General features: G+C 38.6%; 1 protein-coding gene across 3 annotated transcripts in view; it reads left to right on the top strand.

Annotated features, from left to right (window-relative positions):
* The window catches only part of LOC143297387 (solute carrier family 12 member 1-like), a 79,185-nt gene extending 61,514 nt beyond the window's left edge, over window positions 1-17,671 (top strand). For all 3 annotated transcript variants that reach the window (XM_076609705.1, XM_076609704.1, XM_076609706.1), the window contains 3 exons: window positions 283-400; window positions 1,331-1,398; window positions 2,227-17,671. In XM_076609705.1, coding sequence (XP_076465820.1) covers window positions 283-400; window positions 1,331-1,398; window positions 2,227-2,362 — 322 coding nt within the window. In that variant the 3' untranslated portion in view covers window positions 2,363-17,671. The remainder of the gene's footprint in view (window positions 1-282; window positions 401-1,330; window positions 1,399-2,226) is intronic.
* Window positions 17,672-22,966: the final 5,295 nt, after the last annotated feature.

Genomic DNA, 22,966 nt, shown 5'->3' with positions numbered 1-22,966 from the left:
TCAAACCATTTGTAAATGAGTGTTTGAAACGGCATTCTGAGTACTGTAATCAGAATCCACATGCAAGATAAGTGTGCAAGGTCAGCGACATATAGGATACATGCAGGATAGATTACAATACTTGAAAGATAAAAAAAAATCACAGGAATCTTTTTTGGTGTTTTTTGTTGTTGTTGTTTTGTTTGTTTCTTGTTGTTGTCTTTTTTGATAACCACCCATAGGGTGTTCAGACCCAGACTGTGGTGTCCGCGTGTTGTCATGGACAGTGTTGTCTCCTTGCAGCATCCAGATGTTCACCAGTGCTCTGAGTCCCTGGCTGCTGGACGAGGAGGCAGGAGAGACCCAAGAAGAGTTCCCATGGAAGTGCTCTCAGTCAGAGGTGGATCTCCTGGCTGACAAGGTATACAGCACACACACTGGATTTCTATGACGCAGCACACGAGAAAAAACCCGACTTCCGTCAGAATTTATCATTTTTTGCATTTATGTACTTTCAGAAAGTTTTAAAATCGCAGATTAACATAAAAAAAAAACCAAAACAAACAATCAAACAAACAAAAAAACCAGAATTGATCTGTCAGGATTTTTTCTACAGTGTTTTTTTTGTCAAAGTTGGTATGCATGAAAAGAACAGATGAAGAAACTGGATCATGAAATAGATACATTTATTTGCCTGATTGTAACTTTAGAACACGAAATTATCTTGAACATGTATATGATGTCAAAAGATTCAGAATTAAGTAGACTATAAATTTCTATATGAAAAAAAGCATGGGAAAATTCAGTTGCCTCTTTTGGGCTTGGGAGGGGGGAGGGAAGAACTGTCATAGTGATTACATGATGGACTAAGACTAGTGGCTTCTCGACTTGATAATGATAAAAAAAAATAATAATGGCTGTAGTAGTGTACTGGTTTGTTTGTCAGCTTTAAAAAAAAAAACTTTGCCGTTTACTTACGTTCACAAGGTGAGCATGTTCTTTGTAAAACAGTGTAATCCTACATGTTCCAGCAGGAGTTATAGGTTAATTTAAAGTGTAAACTTATGTTTTCAGATAAGGTAATATTGTAATACCCATGCTCCAGTAGGAGTGATAGGTTGATTAAAATTGTAAATTGTCTTTTCTGATAAGATAATGCTGTAATCCTCTGCTTCGTGAAAGTTTGATTAAAACTTAGATTTTGTGTTTTCAGATAAAATGATATTGTAAGTTTACATGCTCTGGTAGGAGTGAAAGGTTGATTGAAACTGTAAACTTGTGTTTTCAGATAAAATAATGTTATAATCCTCCATGCTCTAGTAGGTGTGAAACTGTTAACTTGTGTTTTCAGACAAGACGCCATCTTCGGGTCAAAGAGCTGGTGATGGAGAGGTCCAATGAAGCCTCACTCATTGTGCTGTAAGTTTGTGTTAGTTGTTGTGCTGGACTAGTTTTTGTCACAACACATTTCTCTGTGCGAAAGTTTTTGGCTGCTGTCTCTGTGGAGAGAAGGTCACCACAGCACGGTGCCACGCGTTTTTACCTTATTTTCTGTCTTGTGAGTGGGTTTTTTTTTGTTTTTTTTGTTTTTTTGCTGCCAAAGTGAATTTTCCTTCAGAATTTTGCCAGGGACAACCCTTTCGTTGCTGTGGGTTCTTTTCTGTACCTTAAGTTGTGCTGCGCATGGGGTCTCTATTTATTGTCTCTTCTGGGAGACTGGCATGCAGACTACCTCTAGTGTCCAGTGGATGGGAGAGTAAAAATCCCAGTCTGTGTGTGGGATTCAAACCAGTGGACATTCACACCCTAGCATATGTATACAGAGAGTATGTCAGGGTCTGTGTTTGAACCCCGCTCTCGCTTTCTCCCTAGTTTGACTGGAAAATCAAACTGAGCTTCTTGTCATTCAGATGTGACAATAAACCAGGTCCCATATGCAGCACGCACTTGGTGCACTGAAAAAGAACCCATGGCCATCAGAGTGTTGTCCTCTTACAAAATTCAGCAGCAGAAATCCACTGATAGGTTCAGAAATATATGTGCATGCACTCAAAGTCTAAACGTGTTGGGGTATGCTGCTGGTCAGGCATCTACCTAAAAGATGTGGTGTTGCGTATATGGTTTAGTCCAAACACAGTGACACCTCCTTGAGAAACTGAAATACGTGTGGTAACATCCTCTTTCAGTTTTAAGTTCATGTGGTCCTTATCCTCAATTGTATGTGTGTGTGTGTGTGTGTGTGTGCAGGACTCTGCCGATGCCTCGCAAGGGCACGTGCTCTGCAGGCCTGTACATGATCTGGCTGGACATCCTGACCCGAGACCTGCCCCCCACTCTGCTGCTGAGAGGGAACCAGAAGAGTGTCCTCACCTTCTACTCCTAGTCCCTCACCCCCCCTGCACACACCCCACTCCCCATCCCCACCCCTCTCGACCCCCCACCCCACCTACACTGCTTCCTCCCTTTGTGGACGCTGTGGCTGTTTCACAAACCCTGTGTGTTTTTGTTCATGTTGGAATAATAATGATGATAATGATAGGCATAATTGACTTGATGTATGGATATAGAGGCTGATGTTTTGAATGATTAACAAAGAGATACAGAGATATTTGTGGTGGATTGTAAGGCTGGTCCTGAAAGGCAGTGTGCGTTGACGTCGACGTTACAGTCACCCCAACCAGTGCATTGTTGTTACTGTGGACCGTTGTCACTGAGCTGAAGTGGTCCAGTTGTTTCATGGAACATGTGGTGCTTTGAACTGTTCACCATGATCATATTCCTGTGGTCCAAAATGCAATAGATGTGTCAGACTTGTGTCTTGAAAAGTATTTATTTGACATACGCTGGGAGTACCAGGATACATTTGGGGGCACAGTTTCTTTTATGATTGGATATGCATTGCATTTTCCCCACCCATCATCTGCCCTTCCCCTTGAAATTAGGTTACAGATGAGTGAACAGGCAACAAAAAATGATTTAGTAATTGATTTGGACAGGACAGTTTATTCACGGACAGTTTATTCATGCGCTTTGACAGACCATCATATGTCAAAAAAGTGATTTGACATTTTTATTAAAGGATTAAAGTCTACACATTGACAGATCATCATTGAGCAAAAAAGTAATTTGGACAGGACAGTTTATTCAAGGATGTAAAACTACACATTGACAGATCATTATACACACTTGTGTCAAGTGCACTAGCAAGCAAAGAAACATAGAACTAACTGCTTGCTTTGGGCTCTGTGCCAACAAGTCTGCATTGGAGTCCTTGATAGCAAAAGATTTATATAGACATACTGCAAACTTATTTACTCAGCAGTGCAGTGGCTCTGTGCCAACGAGTCTGCATTGGGGTATTTGATGGTAAAAGATTTATGAAGACATACTGCAAACTTCTTTACTCAACGGTGCAGTGGAATGAAAAAGAAAAATTGCAATAACTTTTCATGAGAAAGACTATTTCAGAAGGCACCTGAAAGCACAAATGTCAGCCTGCTGTTAAAGTTCAGTGTGGAAAAGCATTTTGAATAATGCCTCATTACGACATTCCTTTCAAACAAAGCAGAACTCAGTGCGTAGACGATCCATTCTATGTTGATATTAATGTTTTGGAGATGGAAAGATATGAAGTATACCATATCATACTGCGCCAGAATATGTTGCCTTGACTGTGTGAATAACTGTATTTACTATGACACCATGAATGTTTCATGAGTGAGAAGCGGAAAGGACTGTCACTTGTACATATCATACTGGGGCAGGTTCGACCATACTCTCTCTATATAAATTTCAGCTATGAATTATTGGCAGGATGTATAAGCACAGTTTTAGAGGCTGTTATTTATGAAATGTACCACAGAAACATTAGCGTGGCTGTATGAATGTTCATTTCATCAAACAACAACTTATTGTATGTAAGACACATTTCTTTAAGAAGAAATATTTCACAAATGTGTGCATGTAAAGAAAGAAAATAAGGAAGAGAACAAAAAAAAAAACGAAATGAGAAATGTAACAGAGGGAACAACTGAAGGAATTTCACTTTCTTTTTTTGTTTCTTCTGAAAACTATTCAGATTATTTTTTGAAATCCCATTTCTCCCTTGTGGAACACATTGTGAAATGTCACAGATTTTATTCAACTTCTGAAACTTCTCTTAAATCGTGGCCTGAGGGTGGTGGTTTCTTCGTTTTTTGTTGTTGTTTTTTTTGTTTTTTTGCTTGCTTGCATTCTGGTGATTATTACAGGTTGATTATTGCTTTGAAAAAAATATTTCAAGAGTATGTTACACAGCTGAAATTATACACAGCTTTCAGGGTTAAATACTGACTGGCCACAAGAATCTCTGTGAAACATCCCAGTTGTCTGAATGTACTTGTGTTTAAATGTTCAGAATAACACACATTGCCATGAAGAGAGCGTGGATATTTCCTGGTTTGTTGATTCATTGTTATACAGAGCAATATGAACACGACTTGTTTGGTTGGTCTGTACTCTGGCCTTTAACTAGTGTACAGACTGTTTCTGACTGTTGTACTCTGGCCTTTAACTAGTGTACAGACTGTTTCTGTCTATTGTGCTCTGGCCTTTAACTAGCATAAAGACTGTTTCAGTCTATTGTACTCTGGTCTTTAACTAGTGTACAAAGTGTTTCTGACATTTGTACTCTGGCCTTTAACTAGAGTACAGACTGCTTCTGTCTATTGTACTCTGGTCTTTAACTAGTGTACAGACTGTTTCTGTCTATTGTACTCTGGCCTTTAACTAGCATAAAGACTGTTTCAGTCTATTGTACTCTGGTCTTTAACTAGTGTACAAAGTGTTTCTGACAATTGTACTCTGGCCTTTAACTAGAGTACAGACTGCTTCTGTCTATTGTACTCTGGCCTTTAACTAGTGTACAGACTGTTTCTGTCTATTGTACTCTGGCCTTTAACTAGCATAAAGACTGTTTCTGTCTATTGTACTCTGGCCTTTAACTAGTGTACAGACTGTTTCTGTCTATTGTACTCTGGCCTTTAACTAGTGTACAGACTGTTTCTGTCTGTTGTACTCTGGCCTTTAACTAGTGTACAGACTGTTTCTGTCTGTTGTACTCTGGCCTATCACTAGCATACAGTGTACAGACTGTTTCTGTCTGTTGTACTCTGGCCTTTAACTAGCATAAAGACAGTTTCTGTCTGAACTCTGGCCTTTAACTAGCTTACAGTTTCTGTCTGTACTCTGGCCTTTAACTAGCTTACAGTTTCTGTCTGAACTCTGGCCTTTAACTAGCTTACAGTTTCTGTCTGAACTCTGGTCTTTAACTAGCTTACAGTTTCTGTCTGAACTCTGGCCTTTAACTAGCTTACAGTTTCTGTCTGAACTCTGGCCTTTAACTAGCTTACAGTTTCTGTCTGAACTCTGGCCTTTAACTAGCTTACAGTTTCTGTCTGAACTCTGGTCTTTAACTAGCTTACAGTTTCTCTCTGAACTCTGGCCTTTAACTAGTGTACATACCGTTTCTATCTATTGTACTCTGGCCTTTAACTAGCATATAGATTGTTTCTGTCTCAAAAGATAAAGAACAAAGAAACAGATATCTTTATCACAGACCAAGTGTTAAACATCAGCAGGGTTTTACAACTCTTGAGAAAAGACACTTGTAAGGTGACCTGAGTCTTTAATTGTAACTGGAAACATGATTGAGCAATCCCTGAAATAACAAAAGTCTTGAGAAAATACAGTTGTAAGGTGACCTGAATCTTTATTTGTTATTGGAAACGTCTCTTGCATTTACTTTCAGTTTAAGGAGAATAAAGCTTAGTGTAACAGATGGCCAAGACAGCTGTTAAAGATGATGTTAATAGTGGAGCAGAGTTCCATATGTCTTCATGTCAACACGCAGTGTGCGGAACGCTGTGCTGTGCTGCCAGCTGGAATATCTCCACTTCCACACAGGTTATGCACATGGCTTTTCAAGTGTCCGGTACAAAATAGGTGGACTTTCAGTGTTTTGTTTGGACACCTGTTTGTCTTTCAGCTGTTGTACTTTCATCCTTGACTTTTTGTACATACATGCTAAGCTATATTGATAGAATCTCAGGACTTTGTTACTGTCTGTGTGCATGGCATATGTGTGGCCGTGTGTCTCCCATCTGACTTCACCCCTCGCTGATACTGTTCAGTCGTGTTCAGAGAAGTGTAAACCACTCGGCGTTTTGCTCGCCACTCACATCAAGTCATTCCTTCACAAAGTGCATGTCATACGTTTGTGCTTATGTACCAGTCTGTAACAGTGAAGAACACAGTGACTGTTCCTGTTGCTTTCTCAGTGACCTGTATGGCCTGTCCTCTGCTACCATGACGATGAATCACAGAAAATTGTTGATCAACTACTACTTCTATTTTTTCATTTTGCTCCTTTCTTTGTTGAGTCCAGACCTGCTGTCTGTTTGGAGGATGAATACTCTGAAGATGTGTCTCTGTTACAATGTACGTTAACAAAGATAAACTTGTGTGTGGAGTTAGGTGTTTATTTGGAGATTGAGTGATTGTTTGTTCCCAGTTCCTACCCCTCACATACCCTTGGCAATAGTCTGTATTTTCTTGGCCGTCCACAACCAGATGTTACCGGAAGGCTGGCGTTCATCACGATGACGCTGTTTCGATGCCTCACTTTGTCAAACAGTCGCCGCGTCTTGTATGTCACTAGAAGGAACGGGGTAGTAGCCTGTATTCATGAACAATTTGTTAAATTTTGATCTGATATTTTTACCAGTTTTTGTTTTCTTTTTGAGCAGTTGCTTTGGGCATGGAAAAGAAATGTTGATTTTGTTTGAGAGTTATATGTTTTTGTGTATTGCCCTTTGATAATACACTCATGTCTGGGATCGGACACTGAAAGATTATTTATCGGAATCTCATGACAGAGTTCATATCAACTGTGGATGGTGAATCTCTTGTTGAAATTTGGAACATTGACTATGTGGCCTGTCAGTCTTTTTTTTCTTTAAATTAAACTTTAGTTTTCAGTTTCGTTTTTTGATTGTTGCATCCTGTCAGCATGGTAGAGGATCAGCTGTTGGAAGATACATGTACAGTTTTGTGGGTTGAGAATCACACTCCCCTAGACAATCACACAATGATGCTCATTGGTCTAACGGTATGATTCTCGCTTCGGGTGCGAGAGGTCAATCCCGAACCAGCTCTTGTTTTAAGCACATTGGGTTACACTGCTGGTCAGGCATCTGCTTAGCAGATGTGGTACAGCACATATGGATTTGTCTGAAGGCAGTGATGCCTCCTTCAGCAACTTAACTGAATTGAAGTGCTCGTCTTCTTTCAGTGTCCGTGAAGAGGGGGTGGCTGTGTTGATGTCATACAGCTGTCCTATCATGTGCGCAGCGGGGAACCTCCGATTGATTTTTGACTGAGGCTACAGTGTGACTCTGCATGGGGGTTTATGTGGAGTGAGTTTGATTTTCCCTTGACATCAGGCTTCTGTGTTTTTCTTCCTGTTTACTCTGATTTGGTGTCATCCTTTTAGGCCAAAAACCATGATCCTGTCTCTGGACTGTCGTGTGCCTGTTGACAGATAGGAATGCTGTTGATATGTCCTAGTTAGGATACTATTGAAATGAACACCAATGGAATGCTGTTGAAACATCATCATAGGATTACTATTGAAATTACATCATTAGGATACTGTTGTAATGTTTTCTTTAGAACACTGTTGAAATGATATCATTTGAGATACTATTGCAATGTCATGGTAAGAATACTATTGAAATGACATCGTAGAAATACTGTTGTTATGTCATCATGAGAATGATTTTGATATGTCATCACAGGAATACTATTGAAATGTCATGCAGTATTTTGGAAAAGGGTTGTGTTTTCTATGTCTCTTGATCTGATGTTTCCCTCTGAGCTGGCCGTGGGTGTTCCCTTCCTGCCAGCTGATGAAGCTGTGATGCTGTCCAGTGACTTACAACAGGGGTGCCTGTAGGTTCATGGCATGTGCCTCTGTGCCGGAGAGATTCCCTGTCCATGCATGTCTTGTGATGATGGGCCTTCACATGGGTTGGTGACCGCACTGTGGACTCCGTTCAGACCTGTTTGCCCTTACAATTTATTGTATTGTATCACATTTTGTCAGTATACACCATTACGCTGCCTGTAAACAATTGCGATATTGTGACCACTTGAAGTATAAATTTCAAAAGCAGGTGTTTTGATTTAAAATATTACTTTTTGTTAATTTAAGCCATTACGCTGCATGTTAGCAAATTTAGATTTTATGACTTCTTCAAGTATAAATTTCAAAAGAAGACATTTAGATTTGGTTTCCAGTCCAACGTTTTGCATTGGTGTGTGTTGCACATCACAGCTGCACAGTCCTATTTTCGTATCTGGTGAATGGGCCTCCATTTTCTTGGACAGAAAACCATAGCACTTGGACTTCAAAGTGGCTTAACGTTGGTCAGTTAAGGTGGAGAACAGCAGCTCTAATGATGAAGACAGTGGTCAGCATGGTCAGCCACAAAAGGAAGATTGCTGTTTGGTTGTCTCAAACGACTATTTTGGGCAAGAGGTTCTGCTGGTTGGAGGTGCTGTGGCAGAGTCGGTGAGGCGATGGACTTTGATCCAGTGTTGTTCAGTGATCAGGATTTGATGCCCTGTTTGGGTACATGGTGTCATGTTCTGGGAGTGAATGGGTGCCTGACTTGTGTTAGGGAAGGTGGAACTGGCTGAAGGAGAGGACTGGGCCCCACCTTCCAGTGCTGAACCCTGGACACAGGGGATGTCATTCACTGCTCTTGTGGCAGTAAAACGATTCTCAGCCTTTGACTCTTTTTTTTTCTTTTTTCTTTTTTTCTTTTAAATCAGAGTTTAGGGGTAAACAGGTCTGAGTCATCCACTGGCTGGTGACTGCATTTTGCCTTTGGGTAGTCACTGTAATGGGGGTGGTGTCTTCATGGATCCATTTCTGTTGTTCTGGGTATTTTCTGTCCAGTCTTTCAAATTGAACTGAAAAAAGAAAAAAGGTTCATTATTGGGTGGTTTACTTTTGCATTGACTGGCTGTTTGTTGAGCTCACACAGTTCATTTGTGTGTTTCTTGTTTCTTTCATTCTCTGATTCTGATATCTTTCTTGTTTGTCTTGGGGCGGACGTCATCAACAGGTGGTGGTGTTTAGCGATTTTTTATATTTTTTATTGCAGTCATTTTGAATTCTTAAATGGATCGACATATTCTCATTATTTCATCATTGACTTGTTTGATTTCAGCTGTTGACGTAGCTCACTGAACTGTGTATGTGTGTGTTATCGCATTCCTTTCATCCTCTACTTCATTATTGCTTTTTTCTTTACGGTTGACTCCTTAAAGACTGGTGGTGGTTTGCATCGTATTTTCTGGTTTTAGCATTTGGTTGTTTTGACTTACAGCTGTTTGCTTAGCTCATTTTATTGTGTATTTGTATTTCTTTTTACATTCATCATACTATGGGGGATGCCAAAAGGAAAAAAAAAAGGGACCCACAATTTTATTATGTTTTGTGAATGGTGGATGGTACAGTAAAAGTGGGGGATTCCTAAAGGCTCCAGCTGTACAGGTACTGTCTGACAGAATGGAATTTGCCATGGATTCCTTTGTCTGCTTAAAGAATGGGAGTTTTACTATGTACCATTGTATTGTTTTTTCCATTTTTTTGTCACAACAGATTTCTCTGTGTGAAATTCGGGCTGCTCTCCCCAGAGAGAGCGCGTTGCTACACTGAGAGCACCACCCATTTTTTTGTATTTTTTCCTGCATGCAGTTTTACTTGTTTTTCCTACCGAAGTGGATTTTTCTACAGAATTTTGCCAGGAACAACCCTTTTTTTGCCATGGGTTCTTTTATGTGAGCTAAGTGCATGCTGCACATGGGACCTCAGTTTATCGTCTCATCCAAATGACTAGCGTCCAGACCACCACTCAAGGTCTAGTGGAGGGGGAGAAAATATTGGCAGCTGAGCCGTGATTCGAACCAGCTCGTTCAGATTCTCTCGCTTCCGAGGCGGATGCGTTACCTGTAGGCCATGACTCCACTGCTGGTGTTTCCCTGTGGAAGTTTCTGAAAGCAGTGTTTGATGATAGTTTGAATTTGTTCATGAGTCATCACATCCCCCCACCTCCCACCCCTACCCCACTCTCCCTCTCACCATCCTGAGTGTCCTTCCCCTTATCATTCGTGTCCAGTCTCAGTTCTGCCTCAAATGGAAAAGGAAGAATTGTGTCACTGATGTGGTTCTGGTGACGTTCACTTGTCTAGCGTTTTGTCTTTTTTGTACATTGTGGATGTGAATGCTGCTAGGAAGTCTTGTGTGTTGGTTGTGGAAATTAATGAATAGAACACTGCCTTGCCTTCTACCTAGTTCTTTCAGCCCTTGACCTAGTCCTAGTTCACCTAGTTCCTAGGGATAGAGGCCTGTGGAGTTCCTAGTACCATGCTAGGTTTGTTATTCTTCCAAGAGCGTCTGTTGCATGTTTATGCCGTGTGTCTCTGAGAGAGAGAGAGAGAGAGGGAAAGAGACATACAAAAAAAAAAGAAAGAAAAAAAAAAGAAACATGCAAATAATGAAACAGTTGGATCTTCATCAGGAAATGTACAGTTATCTTCTTGTTGTATATACTGAGCATTATTTTATCATCTTTTAGCTGTTCATCATATTTTTCATCATAGGATTCTCTCCTGTTCTCCCCCCCACCCCCCACCTCTTTTTTTTATTTTTAAAAATTTACATGAGGTTTTTTATGGGCTTTTTTTTGTTTTCTTTTTTCTCTTTGTGTTATTTGATTCTTTGGTAGGAGGATGCTATTGAATATCAAAGCATTTGTTAGTGTCTGTCTCCCTCGTACTCAAGTCTAGCTCTCTGCCTTTCCTCTTCCTGTCCCCCAACACCCCTTCCATTTATGGTTGTGAGATGAACGTTTTCCCCTGCAGCCGATTTATAGACATGAAGATAGTGTTTCGCTGATGTATATATACTGTTTTCATTGACATTGTGTGTGTGTAGGAGCGTGGTCAGTTTGTGAGAGTTCATACAATTCCTATGCATGCTGTTTCATCTACAGATTGTACAAAACAAACAAAAAAGTGAATCATACTTCCTTCCATGATGTATTAGCAATATTTTGGATGATGTATTGGAACCATGACATGCTGCAAATGTACCCATCGGTGATACACCCTGACAGAAACCTGGCATAGAAAATCTGTGTAGGCTGTCCTGATGTGGTCCTGTGCTGGACCAGAGGCGACATGTTTGATGAATGTCTGTGTAGGCTGTCCTGATGTGGTCCTGTGCTGGACCAGAGGCAACATGTTTGATGAATGTCTGTGTAGGTTGTCCTGATGTGGTCCTGTGCTGGACCAGAGGCAACATGTTTGATGAATGTCTGTGTAGGCTGTCCTGATGTGGTCCTGTGCTGGACCAGAGGCAACATGTTTGATGAATGTCTGTGTAGGTGTTTGTATCTTCTGGCTTAGAGCTTGATCTGGACCCATGGTTAGGGCTTTTTCGTGACTTATTCATTTGTGGTTGTTGTTGTTTTGTTTTTTTCTTTAGTTTTGTTTAAAACTTTGTGGTTTTCCTTTTATCTCTTGCGCTCTCTTTGCCTCATGAATGATATTTGTGGTTCTGCCTTTTACTTTTGTGCGTCTCTCTCTCACTCTCTCTTTATATATATATATATATATATATAATTTTTGTGGGTTTTTATTTGGGGGGGGAGGGGGGCAGGGAGTTGTTATTTTCTATCAAAAAAGTCTGAAGACATGGGTTTTTTTTCTGTGGCAGAATTATCTTCTCGGGAGAATGGGAGTCATATGTATCAATATTGATGCAGCTGGGAAGACATGTTTTTCAGTCAGTTGCTGGCGTTGCTGAAGGAAAAGGAAAACAGTTGTCTGACATGTATCATTGCTTCCTTCTTCTTTTTTTTTTTTTTTATTTTTTTATTTTTTTTTTTTACTAGCCTTGCTAAGAAAAGTTATGTTCCTGTAATGATGGTGACACCATCAAAGTCATTTCTAATGTTCATTTAATGATGGTGAGACATTACCACCGATAGAATCATTTCTACCTGTTGGGCCCGATGACATGACATAGGTATGGGCCAAATTTCCATGACATTCTAATCAGTAGTTAAAGACTTGATGACAAGATGCCTCATATGCACTTTACAGGTGACTTGTTTTGGGGAGGGAGGAGGGGTGGGGGGGGGGGGGGAGGGGGGGAAGGGGTGCAGGTTGGGGATGTTAAAAGATCAGTATGGCATGTATTAGCAAAATTGTTTTTTTTTTTCTTTTTCCATTTATAGTTGAAATATTTACTTCCTTGAACCTGAAGCAGAACACATGCTATTACATAGACTGAGCTTCTTTTTTTCTTTTCTTTTTAGTGTGGGTTGTTGTTGTTTTTTTTTGTTGTTTTTTGTTCAAATTGTTGCTGCATTTTTCCACTTGTTGTACAGCCTAGCTGTGAAGAAGGTAGTTAGCTGCCCTTGTGAAAGTGCAGACTAGAGCTATTAGAAAGAAAGGATTTCTGCAGACATGCTTTGTTTTCAGAAGAGAACTGCCCTGAACTCAGATGGATAGGCCTGAATTCATGTGTTGTTGAACTGTTTGAATCATTGACGAACTAGTTTGTTCAGTACTTGCAGGGTTATGAAATTTAGTTTTTAGAGATTGGAAGAATTTTTTGTTATCTCAATTAAGAGAAACTGATTTGTGGTGTGAAACACACAAACAATACATGAGAACCAGATTCATTCAATTTGCAAAGGCATGATATGCTTAAATGTTAGCTTAGAGTTAGCTCTACATACAATAATCAGTCATACACATGCAGTAATCACAGTTTGAGGATAAGCTTATGATATCATACTATCAATAAATATAGACATATAATAACAGTACACTGTTCAACAGTATTTTCCTCTTTCTTCTTCTTCTCGTTTATCAGGTTGAACAGTACTTGATTTGAGAACTCCTGTTATGAAAAAACAACAACAACACACATACAAAAAGACAATTATATTTGAATTATATCTTTTTTTAATTTCTAGATTTTTTAAGTTTGTGAAAACTTTTATGTTGGTTACAGTTGTTATCAAACAAATCTGCTAAGAATATAATTGTTTGCTTCAGTGCTAATTCTAATCAGTCAAACAAAATATTGATCACAGTAACATGTAACTCTGGTTTCTAAAGTTTGTGCAAAACTAGCTGTATTCCAAGCTTCTTCTTTGAATAGAGTATTAAAAACAAAGAAAAAAAGAAGTACCGGTAGTAACATGGAGATCTGCTTGTGTTAGTTGGAATACATGCGTAATAATAAGCCAGGTACTTCAGTTTTGAAAATCATTATCTATAGTCACTGAAAGACATAACATGTAGTCTCTACTACTACTCTTCTACTACTGCTACTAGTACTTTACTGCTGCTGCTACCTCTAACACTAGTATTATGTAATGTTCTTGTTGGGGGGAGGGGGGGGGGGGGGAAGAGGGGGCTTTTTAAGAAAGCAGAGCTCTTACAGGGTTGGCTCTATAAATATTTTTCACTTAAAAAAATTATTTTTTCTTCGGCTATTCTCCTCCCTCTTCCCCTAAAAACCCTTCTTAAAAAAAAAAAAAAAGAAAAAGAAAAAAGTTATTATCTAGAATATCTTGAGAGAGAGAGAGAGAGAAAGCTTTCTGACCTTTTTCATTTGGTTTTTGGTCCAATTTTACTTGCTTCCATGACAGATATCAGTACATGAGAGAGATTAGCTTTGTGCTAAAATTTTTTAAACTTTTTTCTTCTGAACAGTAGACGCATGTTGACATGAGTATCACACTTTTTTTTGTTGTTGTTGTTTTCTGCTTGATGTGTTGGGGTTTTCCTTGGCTTTGAGTTTTCTTCTCTCTTTGTTTTTTTTAGCCGCATTTAACAATTTGTCTAGTTTGATTTGTTCTTTTGTTGTTACTGTTTTTATCGATACTGTTAACTTGATACCATGTTATTTTGATTCATGCATTGTTTGATTAATGGCAATTATCTGCATTAAATTTGACTTTTGAAAAACTTTTGTTTCTTGATTTAATGTTTGTCTTTGGTGTTTCCATGTGTGTGTAGTATCTCTCTTCCCCTCTTCCTGGTTTGTTTTTTTATTTTCTTGTTTGTTTGTTTTTTCTTGCACTGCAAGAGAGCTTCTTCAAGTGTGGGCCCTTTTCTTTTATTTACGTTTTTGTTTTGCAAGTTAACACTTCCATATGCAGTTATGTTCATTTCTAATGGTGATAGGATTGTAAAAGTGTGGATTGTTGTGCTTTTGATGTTAATTTTTTAAAATTTGACAAACAACAACAACAGTAACAACTGCTGGAATAGGTAATGCTCACCTTCTTTCAGTCTGTAGCAGACAATTCAGCGCTAATCAGCGTGAAATCAATCGTTTCAGTGTTCAGCTGCCTCTCAGTTTGATTGTAGTAGAATTCTTCCTTTTGGAGAATTTCCTTTTTTGTTTTCTTTTTCTCTTTACACACACACACACACACACACACACACACACTGTTGAATGTCAAGTTATTTGAAACAGTAATTTATATACTGTTGCTGTGGAATTGCAGCATTGATTCATTTACTAAAGTGCAATGAAGCGAGATTCAAACTGACAGGATAGAATAAAGGGGCGAGTAGTGTTAACTTTATTCCTCACCAGTCCTGTTACCAGCTTGGGGCAAGTACTAGTGGAGGAGGATACTGTTAACAAAGCTTTGGGGACAACAGGTCTACTTCTTCCAGGGCCAGTTCTGGGTATTTTCTTTGTGCTTACAAGTTTCCTCAGGTCTTCTCAAGTTTTTAGTCATGACTCTTTTGCGGTCTTCTTCTTCCTTAGCTCTTCTTCATTTTTTTTATGATTCTTTAGCGGTCTTCTTGCTCCTCAGTTCAGCTCTTCAGTTTTTTTATGATTCTTTAGCAGTCATCTTGTTCCTCAGTTCAGCTGTACTTCAGTTTTTTTATGATTCTCTAGCAGTCATCTTGTTCCTCAGCTCAACTGTACTTAAGTTTTTTATGATTCTTTAGCGGTCTTCTTGCTCCTTAGTTCAGCTGTACTTCATTTTTTTTAATGATTCTTTAGAAGTCATCTTGTTCCTCAGCTCAGCTGTACTTCAGTTTTTTTTATGATTCTTTAGAAGTCATCTTGTTCCTCAGTTCAGCTGTACTTCAGTTTTTTTATGATTCTCTAGCAGTCATCTTGTCCAGCTCTTCTCCATTTTTGTTGTTGTTTTGTTTTGGTTTTTTTAATGTGATTCTTTGGCAGTCCTCTTGTTTTGGTCATTGTTTAACCCCTTGAATGCCCTAGGATGGAAATTTGTGTCCTCTTCCACTGTGTAAAAAAATTCCCCAGGACAGAAATTTCTGTCTGCGTTACTGAACAAATTTTCCAATCGCAAATTCATTAAATTCATGTGAAATGGTCATAATTCTAAATTGGATAGTGTGCTCATTTTCTTTTCAGAAATGTATAGGTTTTATATACTTTCCTTTAGTAGTTTGCATGGTAGAATTTGCTATCTTAATTACTAGCCTTAGTTACCAAAACATCCCTTGGCAAATAGTTGTATCTGAGCATAAAATAGGTTTGGCTCTGAAATGGTAAACTTTTCACATGTTATTTAGTTCTTGATAGTTCCTTACCATTCTCCTTGTTTTTGGCCATTCTTTAGTTTTTCAGGATTTCTTGTGATTCCTTAGGTTACCTCTTATATTTTAACCCCTTGGCAGCTACTGATGAGTAATCTTGTGAGTGAAACGAGGTCAGTTCATAAAGAAAAGACTGAACTTACAAGTCAGGATGTCAGTCACCACTCTGTTCTTGAACTTTCTTTCTCTTGTGACTGCATAGTAATTTTGTTCAGTAAAATCAATGACACTGTGGTAAGTACACAGAAAGTAGTGACTACATTTCAATCTCTTGCCACACTGCTTTCTTTTCACCAAGGTTCAGAGGTTAGGGGGTTAATGGCTGTGGGTCACGCCCTCCTCTTACAAACAAACCCTTCTGTCCTGAGGTGCTGAACATGAAATTGTCTGAAAAGCGCTCAGAGTTCCAGTACATTACACCTGTTTGTTCCATCCTATGCTTTCATCATTTTCCTGTGGATTTTGAAGATATGCTACAGTCACAAGAAGTACCTTTGATCATACACAGTGAAAACTGTGCTGTAGTCGCATACATACACGTGTATTTCACCGTTTGCTCTATTTTTTCTCTCATACATACACGTGTATTTCACCGTTTGCTCTATTTTTTCTCTCGTCTATCATTTTGTGTAGAGTGACTGGTATCTTTCAGTCATAGGAAATAGTTTTGATCATAAACCTGATTTTCATGGTCCATTGGTTCTTCAACTATTCCCATACTTTTTCTTTAACAAACTCATCTTTCTTTTCAAGATTCTGAGTTGTTTTTTAGTCTTAGTTTTGTGTTTGTACAGTACAGTTTTGCTGTGTTCCCAGATGAGTAGTGAGAATTCTCTAGTTTTGAATTGATGGAGCAAGTGTCAAGTTGTAATCAGTTCTTCATCACAATGTGACCATCCTGTTCTGGTGTGCTGAAAATAATTATTGTTCAGGTTCAGACCACATTACCGGATCAAGAAGGTTTTCTCTCATTGACTATCATTCGTGTACAGGTCCTCCGGTGACCATTTTACACAACAGAAGGTTGTGTGGACAGAAACTGCCATGTCTGTTGGATATATTTTGGTATCCACTACTAAGAAGCCAGGTCGCTGGGTATGGGTCTGCAGAAACAGTAAAAAAATAAAATTTGAAAAAGTGCTTTTTTTCTGAATCTTTAAGAGCACAGATCTTGCCAGCTGGTTTATGAATAGGTCTCTGCATGTAACTTGAGGATTGTTCACTTTGGGATATTTACAGGTATGCTAGATAGCAAGTATTCTGTTTTGGCTGTGTTCGTACCTTTCAAGTTGATTGACAGACATGGTGCTTTCTCTCTCTATGTGTCTCTCTTTCTCTCTTTTATTGGAAGTGGGGTGTAGGACTTCTAAACCTAAAAAAAAAAAAAAAAAGTTCTGACTTAGGTATGACTGTTCATTTTAAAAGATGTATGTATATATATATATATATATATATATATATATAACTGGGGCCATTAAAAGTGTATACTTATGTTTTGTGTCTGGTGGTATTTAATTTCCACCTCCGTTTTACCCACATGGAACTGAACTCTGTGCAGCTTTTGCTAATAACCCCTGTGTTGGATTGGTTTCCTTGTGGCAACCTAACTGTAGGCTTGGCATGTTGTTGAATTCTGTTGTGGAAGAGAATAGGTTAATCTTTGCTAATGCACCTTATCTTACAAAAGGATCATTTGCATCGTGTTAGCAGTGTTTTTAGCATATTTACGTTTTCCTCAACAGACCAGCTAAAAAAAAAAAAGGGGGGGGGGGGGAGAAAAAAAACAGAAACAAGACTGGCAATGTTATCTCTGTTCCTTCTTTCTGTTGTTATTTTGTTCTTCCATTTTTAACATGGTGTTTTTGTTGTTGTTTTTCAGTTTGAATGATGGTCATGAACATTAACTGTACACTATCTGTTGATGATATTTTTGCCGTGTTACAGTTTTCATTGACAATAAACCTGAACTTGCTTCTTCCAGTGTTGTGTCTGTGTTGGTGGGGCTTGGTTTGCTGCCATCTGTTTTTCCATCTGTGGTGCATGCATCAGTGTTGTGTTGAGTAGTTGGAGAAGAAATTTAATCTGCTTGGTACGCATTTTGTGTTGGAGAAAAATGACCGAGAGAAAACTGAATAGTGAATAGATAGATATCATAGGAAAGGAGATTCTTTGCATTCTAATTTCGTTGTGATCAATGCTGACAGTTTTTTTTTTTGTTTTTTTTTATTGCTTGAAGTATGTTTCAGGTGTGTGATTTGGTGTGGGGTTTTTTGTTTTTTTGTTTTTTTGCTTTTAATTATTTAAGAAGCAAAACTGAAAACATGAAGAATACCTGACCTTGTTTGATTTTTAGCAAAGACATTTACTGGTGAAAAGATTGTTTTAGTATCGGTGATTAAGATGACAGGACTTGTGGAAAAGTTTATTTTAGGTCGTAATATTTACATATTTACATGTACACACACACACACACACACACACACAAAATGACATGTTGATGTCAGTGCATTGGTGAGAGTATGTACTACACATATTTCTGTACGGGCATTTTTGGTGATTTTTCTGGTTGTTTATTTTACGCTGTTTCATTATTAAGACAAGTACCTCAATCAAGCATACCCTTGACCCCAGCCATATAAACATCTGAACATAACAAGTCAGGCACTTCCACCCAAACACAATCAGATGTAAACTCGTGAAATGCATGGTATGTAAGTTGCATGGAACAGCATTCACATGACCTGTCTTATTAGTAGAACACTGTGTGTTTGAAAAAAACATTTGCATTCATATAAAGATGAGGGTCATATATATATATATGTTGTTCCCCCCCAACACACATACACAAAGTTCTGTAAAAAAAACACACAATCAGTTATCACTGCGTTAACCAATATCACTGCTTTACAAACATTGTGCTGGTAAGTTCTTTCCATTTGTCATTGTATCCTATATGTCATTTTTTTCTGCCTTCAAGTTGTGTGCGATCTTTTCCCATTGCTTCTACTGTTGTGCAGAATTGATCATGAATCTTTTTAGCTTGTTCCTTTGTTTGTTATAGTTTTTTCTTGTTTTGTTTTGCACCCCCAAAGGATGAAGGTTTATTTTAAGCTTTTCTGCCTGATCCTTTGCAACATTAATTTTTAGCTTTTGTTTACTCTTCTGGGTTGCGTAGTGTGAGTTATCTTAGCAGCACTAAGTTTACTTATCATTAAGAATTCACCAAAGCTTTTGCTAATTGTACTGATAACCATGCTTATATGCTATTCTCCCTATCCCCCCAGTATTCCTTGTGACCCCAATACACTTGGTGTTTAAGACCTCAATACACTTGGGGTCTTACACTTGGTGTTTAAGACATATTCTAATCTTTTCTATATACTATCATATTCTATTCTTATTGAGAAACACACCCTAAATCAAACTGGTGACATGGTTGTGTCTGCCTCATGGGGTCAGGAAAAAGAACAGCTGATGTTGGTATAGCTAAGCAGATGTGATGAAATGGGTAAATTGCATGTCTTGTACTTTATGATATATTTAATTTTTGCAGATCTTTTGTTGTTGTTTTTCTTCACACACACACACACACACACACACACACACAATCATGCACCCATTGACTGATACATGTACATACATACATACATACATCTCAAATGAAATTCACAGAAAAAAGATGATTTTACAAGTGGGGAGAAAACAACGCTTTGGAGGTGTTTAGAAAAGCTGAAAAACATTGTTAACAACTGTAGGATGTGTGTCAGAAAACAGACCATCTTCCCTTCATCTGACACATTTAGTGTGCAGTTTTCTCCCCTCGAGATGCAAAACCATCATATTGATGACTAAGACATCATTATAAGGACAATGTCAATATAACTGAGGACTATGCCATCATTATATGGACTATGCTATTATACTGAGTACTATGTTTATTGAGGACTGTGAAATCCTCATAAAACTAACAACTGTCAGAATACTGAGGACTGTGTGATCATTATACTGAGGACTATGTGATCATCAATATACTGGTCTGTGTCGTCATTATCATACTGAGGACTGTCTGTCATTGTACTGAGGAATGTGTCCTCATAAAACTTAGGACTATGTCATCATCATTGTACTGAGGACTATGTAATCATCGATATACTGAGGTCTGTGTCGTCGTCATCATTATACTGAAGACTATGTAATTATTCTGATAACTGTGTCATCATTTTTTTTTCTGAGAACTATGTGATCATCATTGTACCTCAGACTGTCCCCTTGGTATACTGAGGACTATGTCACCTTCAGAAAGTTGGAATGTTTGCACTGTCATAGAGACACAGGCCTGACAGTACAGTTTTTTCATGTAGATGTGGTGTAGCTTAAATGGATCAGTCCACATGTTTTGACACCTCCCTAATACTGAAACAGATTTCGGGGCCGGCCTTCCAAGGAAACATTCACAGGCCAAGAGTTCAGTCTTCACAGATCCTCAGAAGGGCAAAGAAAGGCGGGCAGTGAGGGAGGGAAGGGGGTGGGTATGGCTGAGGATCGCATTCAGAAGTGTCTGGGATTCTTGCACTTAAGGAATCCGAGCCAAGTCTGTTGCTGCAGACAAACCCAATGAAACGTTTTGATTTTTTCTCTTTTCTTCTTTTTTATTTTTATTTTTATTTTCCTTCTTTGTTCCATGGTGGCAAACACGCATGGATTGCAAGGTTTCTCATATGAACATGCTGCCAGTAGATACACAGACATGTAAAATTATATGTTTGTGGTTTGAACAGTAACATTATGTGTTCACTCGGCATATACCTTGGTAGGGCTCAGATTATAGTTTAAAAAAAACAAAACAAAAAAAAACCAACTTTTTTTCTGTCATGACCAAACAACTGCCGTGTTTCACTTTGGACATTTTGTGGACGTAGCTGCAGATGACACCACCGCCACTCTTCCTGCTCCCACTCTCCTGCCAACCTCCACCCCACTTCTTTTTTCTTTCAGACATCGTCAATGGAATGGAAAAGACTTTCTCTGTCCCATCTTTCCGCAGTATGGGGTGTTGGTGATGTCTATGCAGTTACAGAGTCCGCTTGTTTGCCTTAGCTCTGACAGGACGGCAGGTTTCATCAACCAGAACCAGTGATGATTGAACCGCTTGACAATCCGTGAACACGCAGCATCTAACTATAGTGGGTTTTTGGTTCTGGTTTTGTTGTTGTTTTCCCCCTTTTTTCAAGTAATTCTCACCAACTATCTATGCTTTTGTCAGAATCTTTTCAACCTAACAGTGGAAGCGAAAAGGTATAGTGGAAAGGAATGGCTTGATTTAGAAGAAGAAGAAAGAGTCATGGACGGTCAAGACAAAGGATCAACCCCGTAGACTGCTGAACCGTGATGAAACGGAATCAGTGTGTCATGAATTTGGAGTGCAAGAACTGCTTCTCAGTACTGTAAACAAGTAATTCTCACCAACTGTCTTTGCTTTTGTCAGAAGAAAGAAAAAAAAAAGTGTCATAGACGGTCAAGGATTAACCATGCTGAACCGTGTTGAAACGGAATCAGTGTGCCGTGAATTCAAAATGCAGGAACATCTCAGTACTACTGTAAATGGTTTAACTGATTTTGCTCTGCAAAAATAATGCAGCCCTAAGAGGGAGACCACATTAACAACGGTGACCTGCATCCTTACCACTAATCTCAGTCTTCCCTCAACCAACAACCCATCATTGATGAGCATGCTTGTTGGCAGTAGTCAGGGTGGCAAAAAATGAGCCGTAAATATCAACAACATGAAAAAGGGGGTAAAAACCAACAGGGCCACAAATAGGCTGCCACACCGGACTAACCCTTTGTGATGGACATTGATCTGATTCTCACACAAACTCACATTGCCGGAGCCTGTTTTGCTGTGTTTTGTCAGGACAGTATTATTGTGAAAGAAAATGAATGTGTGTTCCTTTCTCTGCCAAACACAAGAAAAGAAATGGCTAATATGAACCAACTGCGGGAGATTAGCTACTTCATTTCCGGTATATAATTATATATATATATATATATATATATGTATATATATATATATATATATATTATGAATGCTAAGTTGGGATTCACAGGCCAGTCATCTGATAGTATTCTGATGTGGACCAAAGACCAGATCATACAGAAAAACTATATAGGATCTTTATTTTAGCAAGGGATGCTGATTATTTCCTTACAAACACATATCTATTGACACCTCAAGAGATACTATATTAACTTGGATTGTTCTGGTGTAAATCATTTGTCCAGCACAAATGAAATGCCTTCTTTAGTATTAAATATATTTTGCATTCCCCATCCTCTTCATCATTTACCCTGCAAAGCGTGGACACAAATGACAATTTGATGATGGGTATAATAAAAACAGGGGGTTTGGGGGGCGGGAGGGGGGGGGGGGAGGTGGCGAGGGTGATACCAATTTACGTGCCCTGCACCTGGAATTGAACATTTTACCAAATGTGTTTATGGGTTTATTTTTTGCATCTGTTAGGTATGTGCAGGATTGAGACGATTGTGGTGAACATAATTGTGTCTGTTGATGGTGAATATGATGTAACTGATCAGTTCAGTATGTAAAAGATTTCTTGTGTTGATAGTGATATTATACGTGTGACCAATAATAGTTTTCAAAATATAAAATGTAATGCCGACTTATGGTCAACATTCCAGGTACAGCAGAAATATGACTTGAAAACACGGACAAATCAATTGATCATACCTCATCGCCAAGCCTTTCACAGGTTACATTATTTCTTGTTATGGTTTACATCATTAATTTTCATTTTTCTAATGTATGATGACATGTGACATTGCTGTTGTTAGTTCTTTCTCCTTAGAGATTCAACATCTCAGTGACACTGAATGAATCACATATATCTGTAATGATTTATAATCAAAAATTTGCATATGTTTGACTAGAGTGTGAGCATGGTGTATATATAAATTTGTGTTACAGATTGTTATAATCTTTCCCACGTGCCGTTCTTCTAGCTGTTTGACAAATCAACATTCCCGTCAGCTAGCTTTGTTTTATACATGTTTATCGTATCAGCTGTGACATATATACACTTGCCTAGAGCGCATTTCATTGTTGGTATGTAGGCCTACACTGAGCGCCTTTTATCGGTTAAGAGCTGCGTTACAGATTTGAGTGTCACAACTACTACTACTACTACTACACCGTTCCACTGTCAGGTTTGCACTGTGATAATAATAGTCCTTGGAATGTTGCTGA

The sequence above is a fragment of the Babylonia areolata genome, chromosome 22 (assembly GCF_041734735.1).
Source record: "Babylonia areolata isolate BAREFJ2019XMU chromosome 22, ASM4173473v1, whole genome shotgun sequence".
In the NCBI taxonomy this organism is placed as follows: Eukaryota; Metazoa; Mollusca; class Gastropoda; order Neogastropoda; family Buccinidae; genus Babylonia; species Babylonia areolata.
Note: the sequence above shows the minus strand (reverse complement) of the source record. Positions and strands in the feature narration are given on the sequence as shown.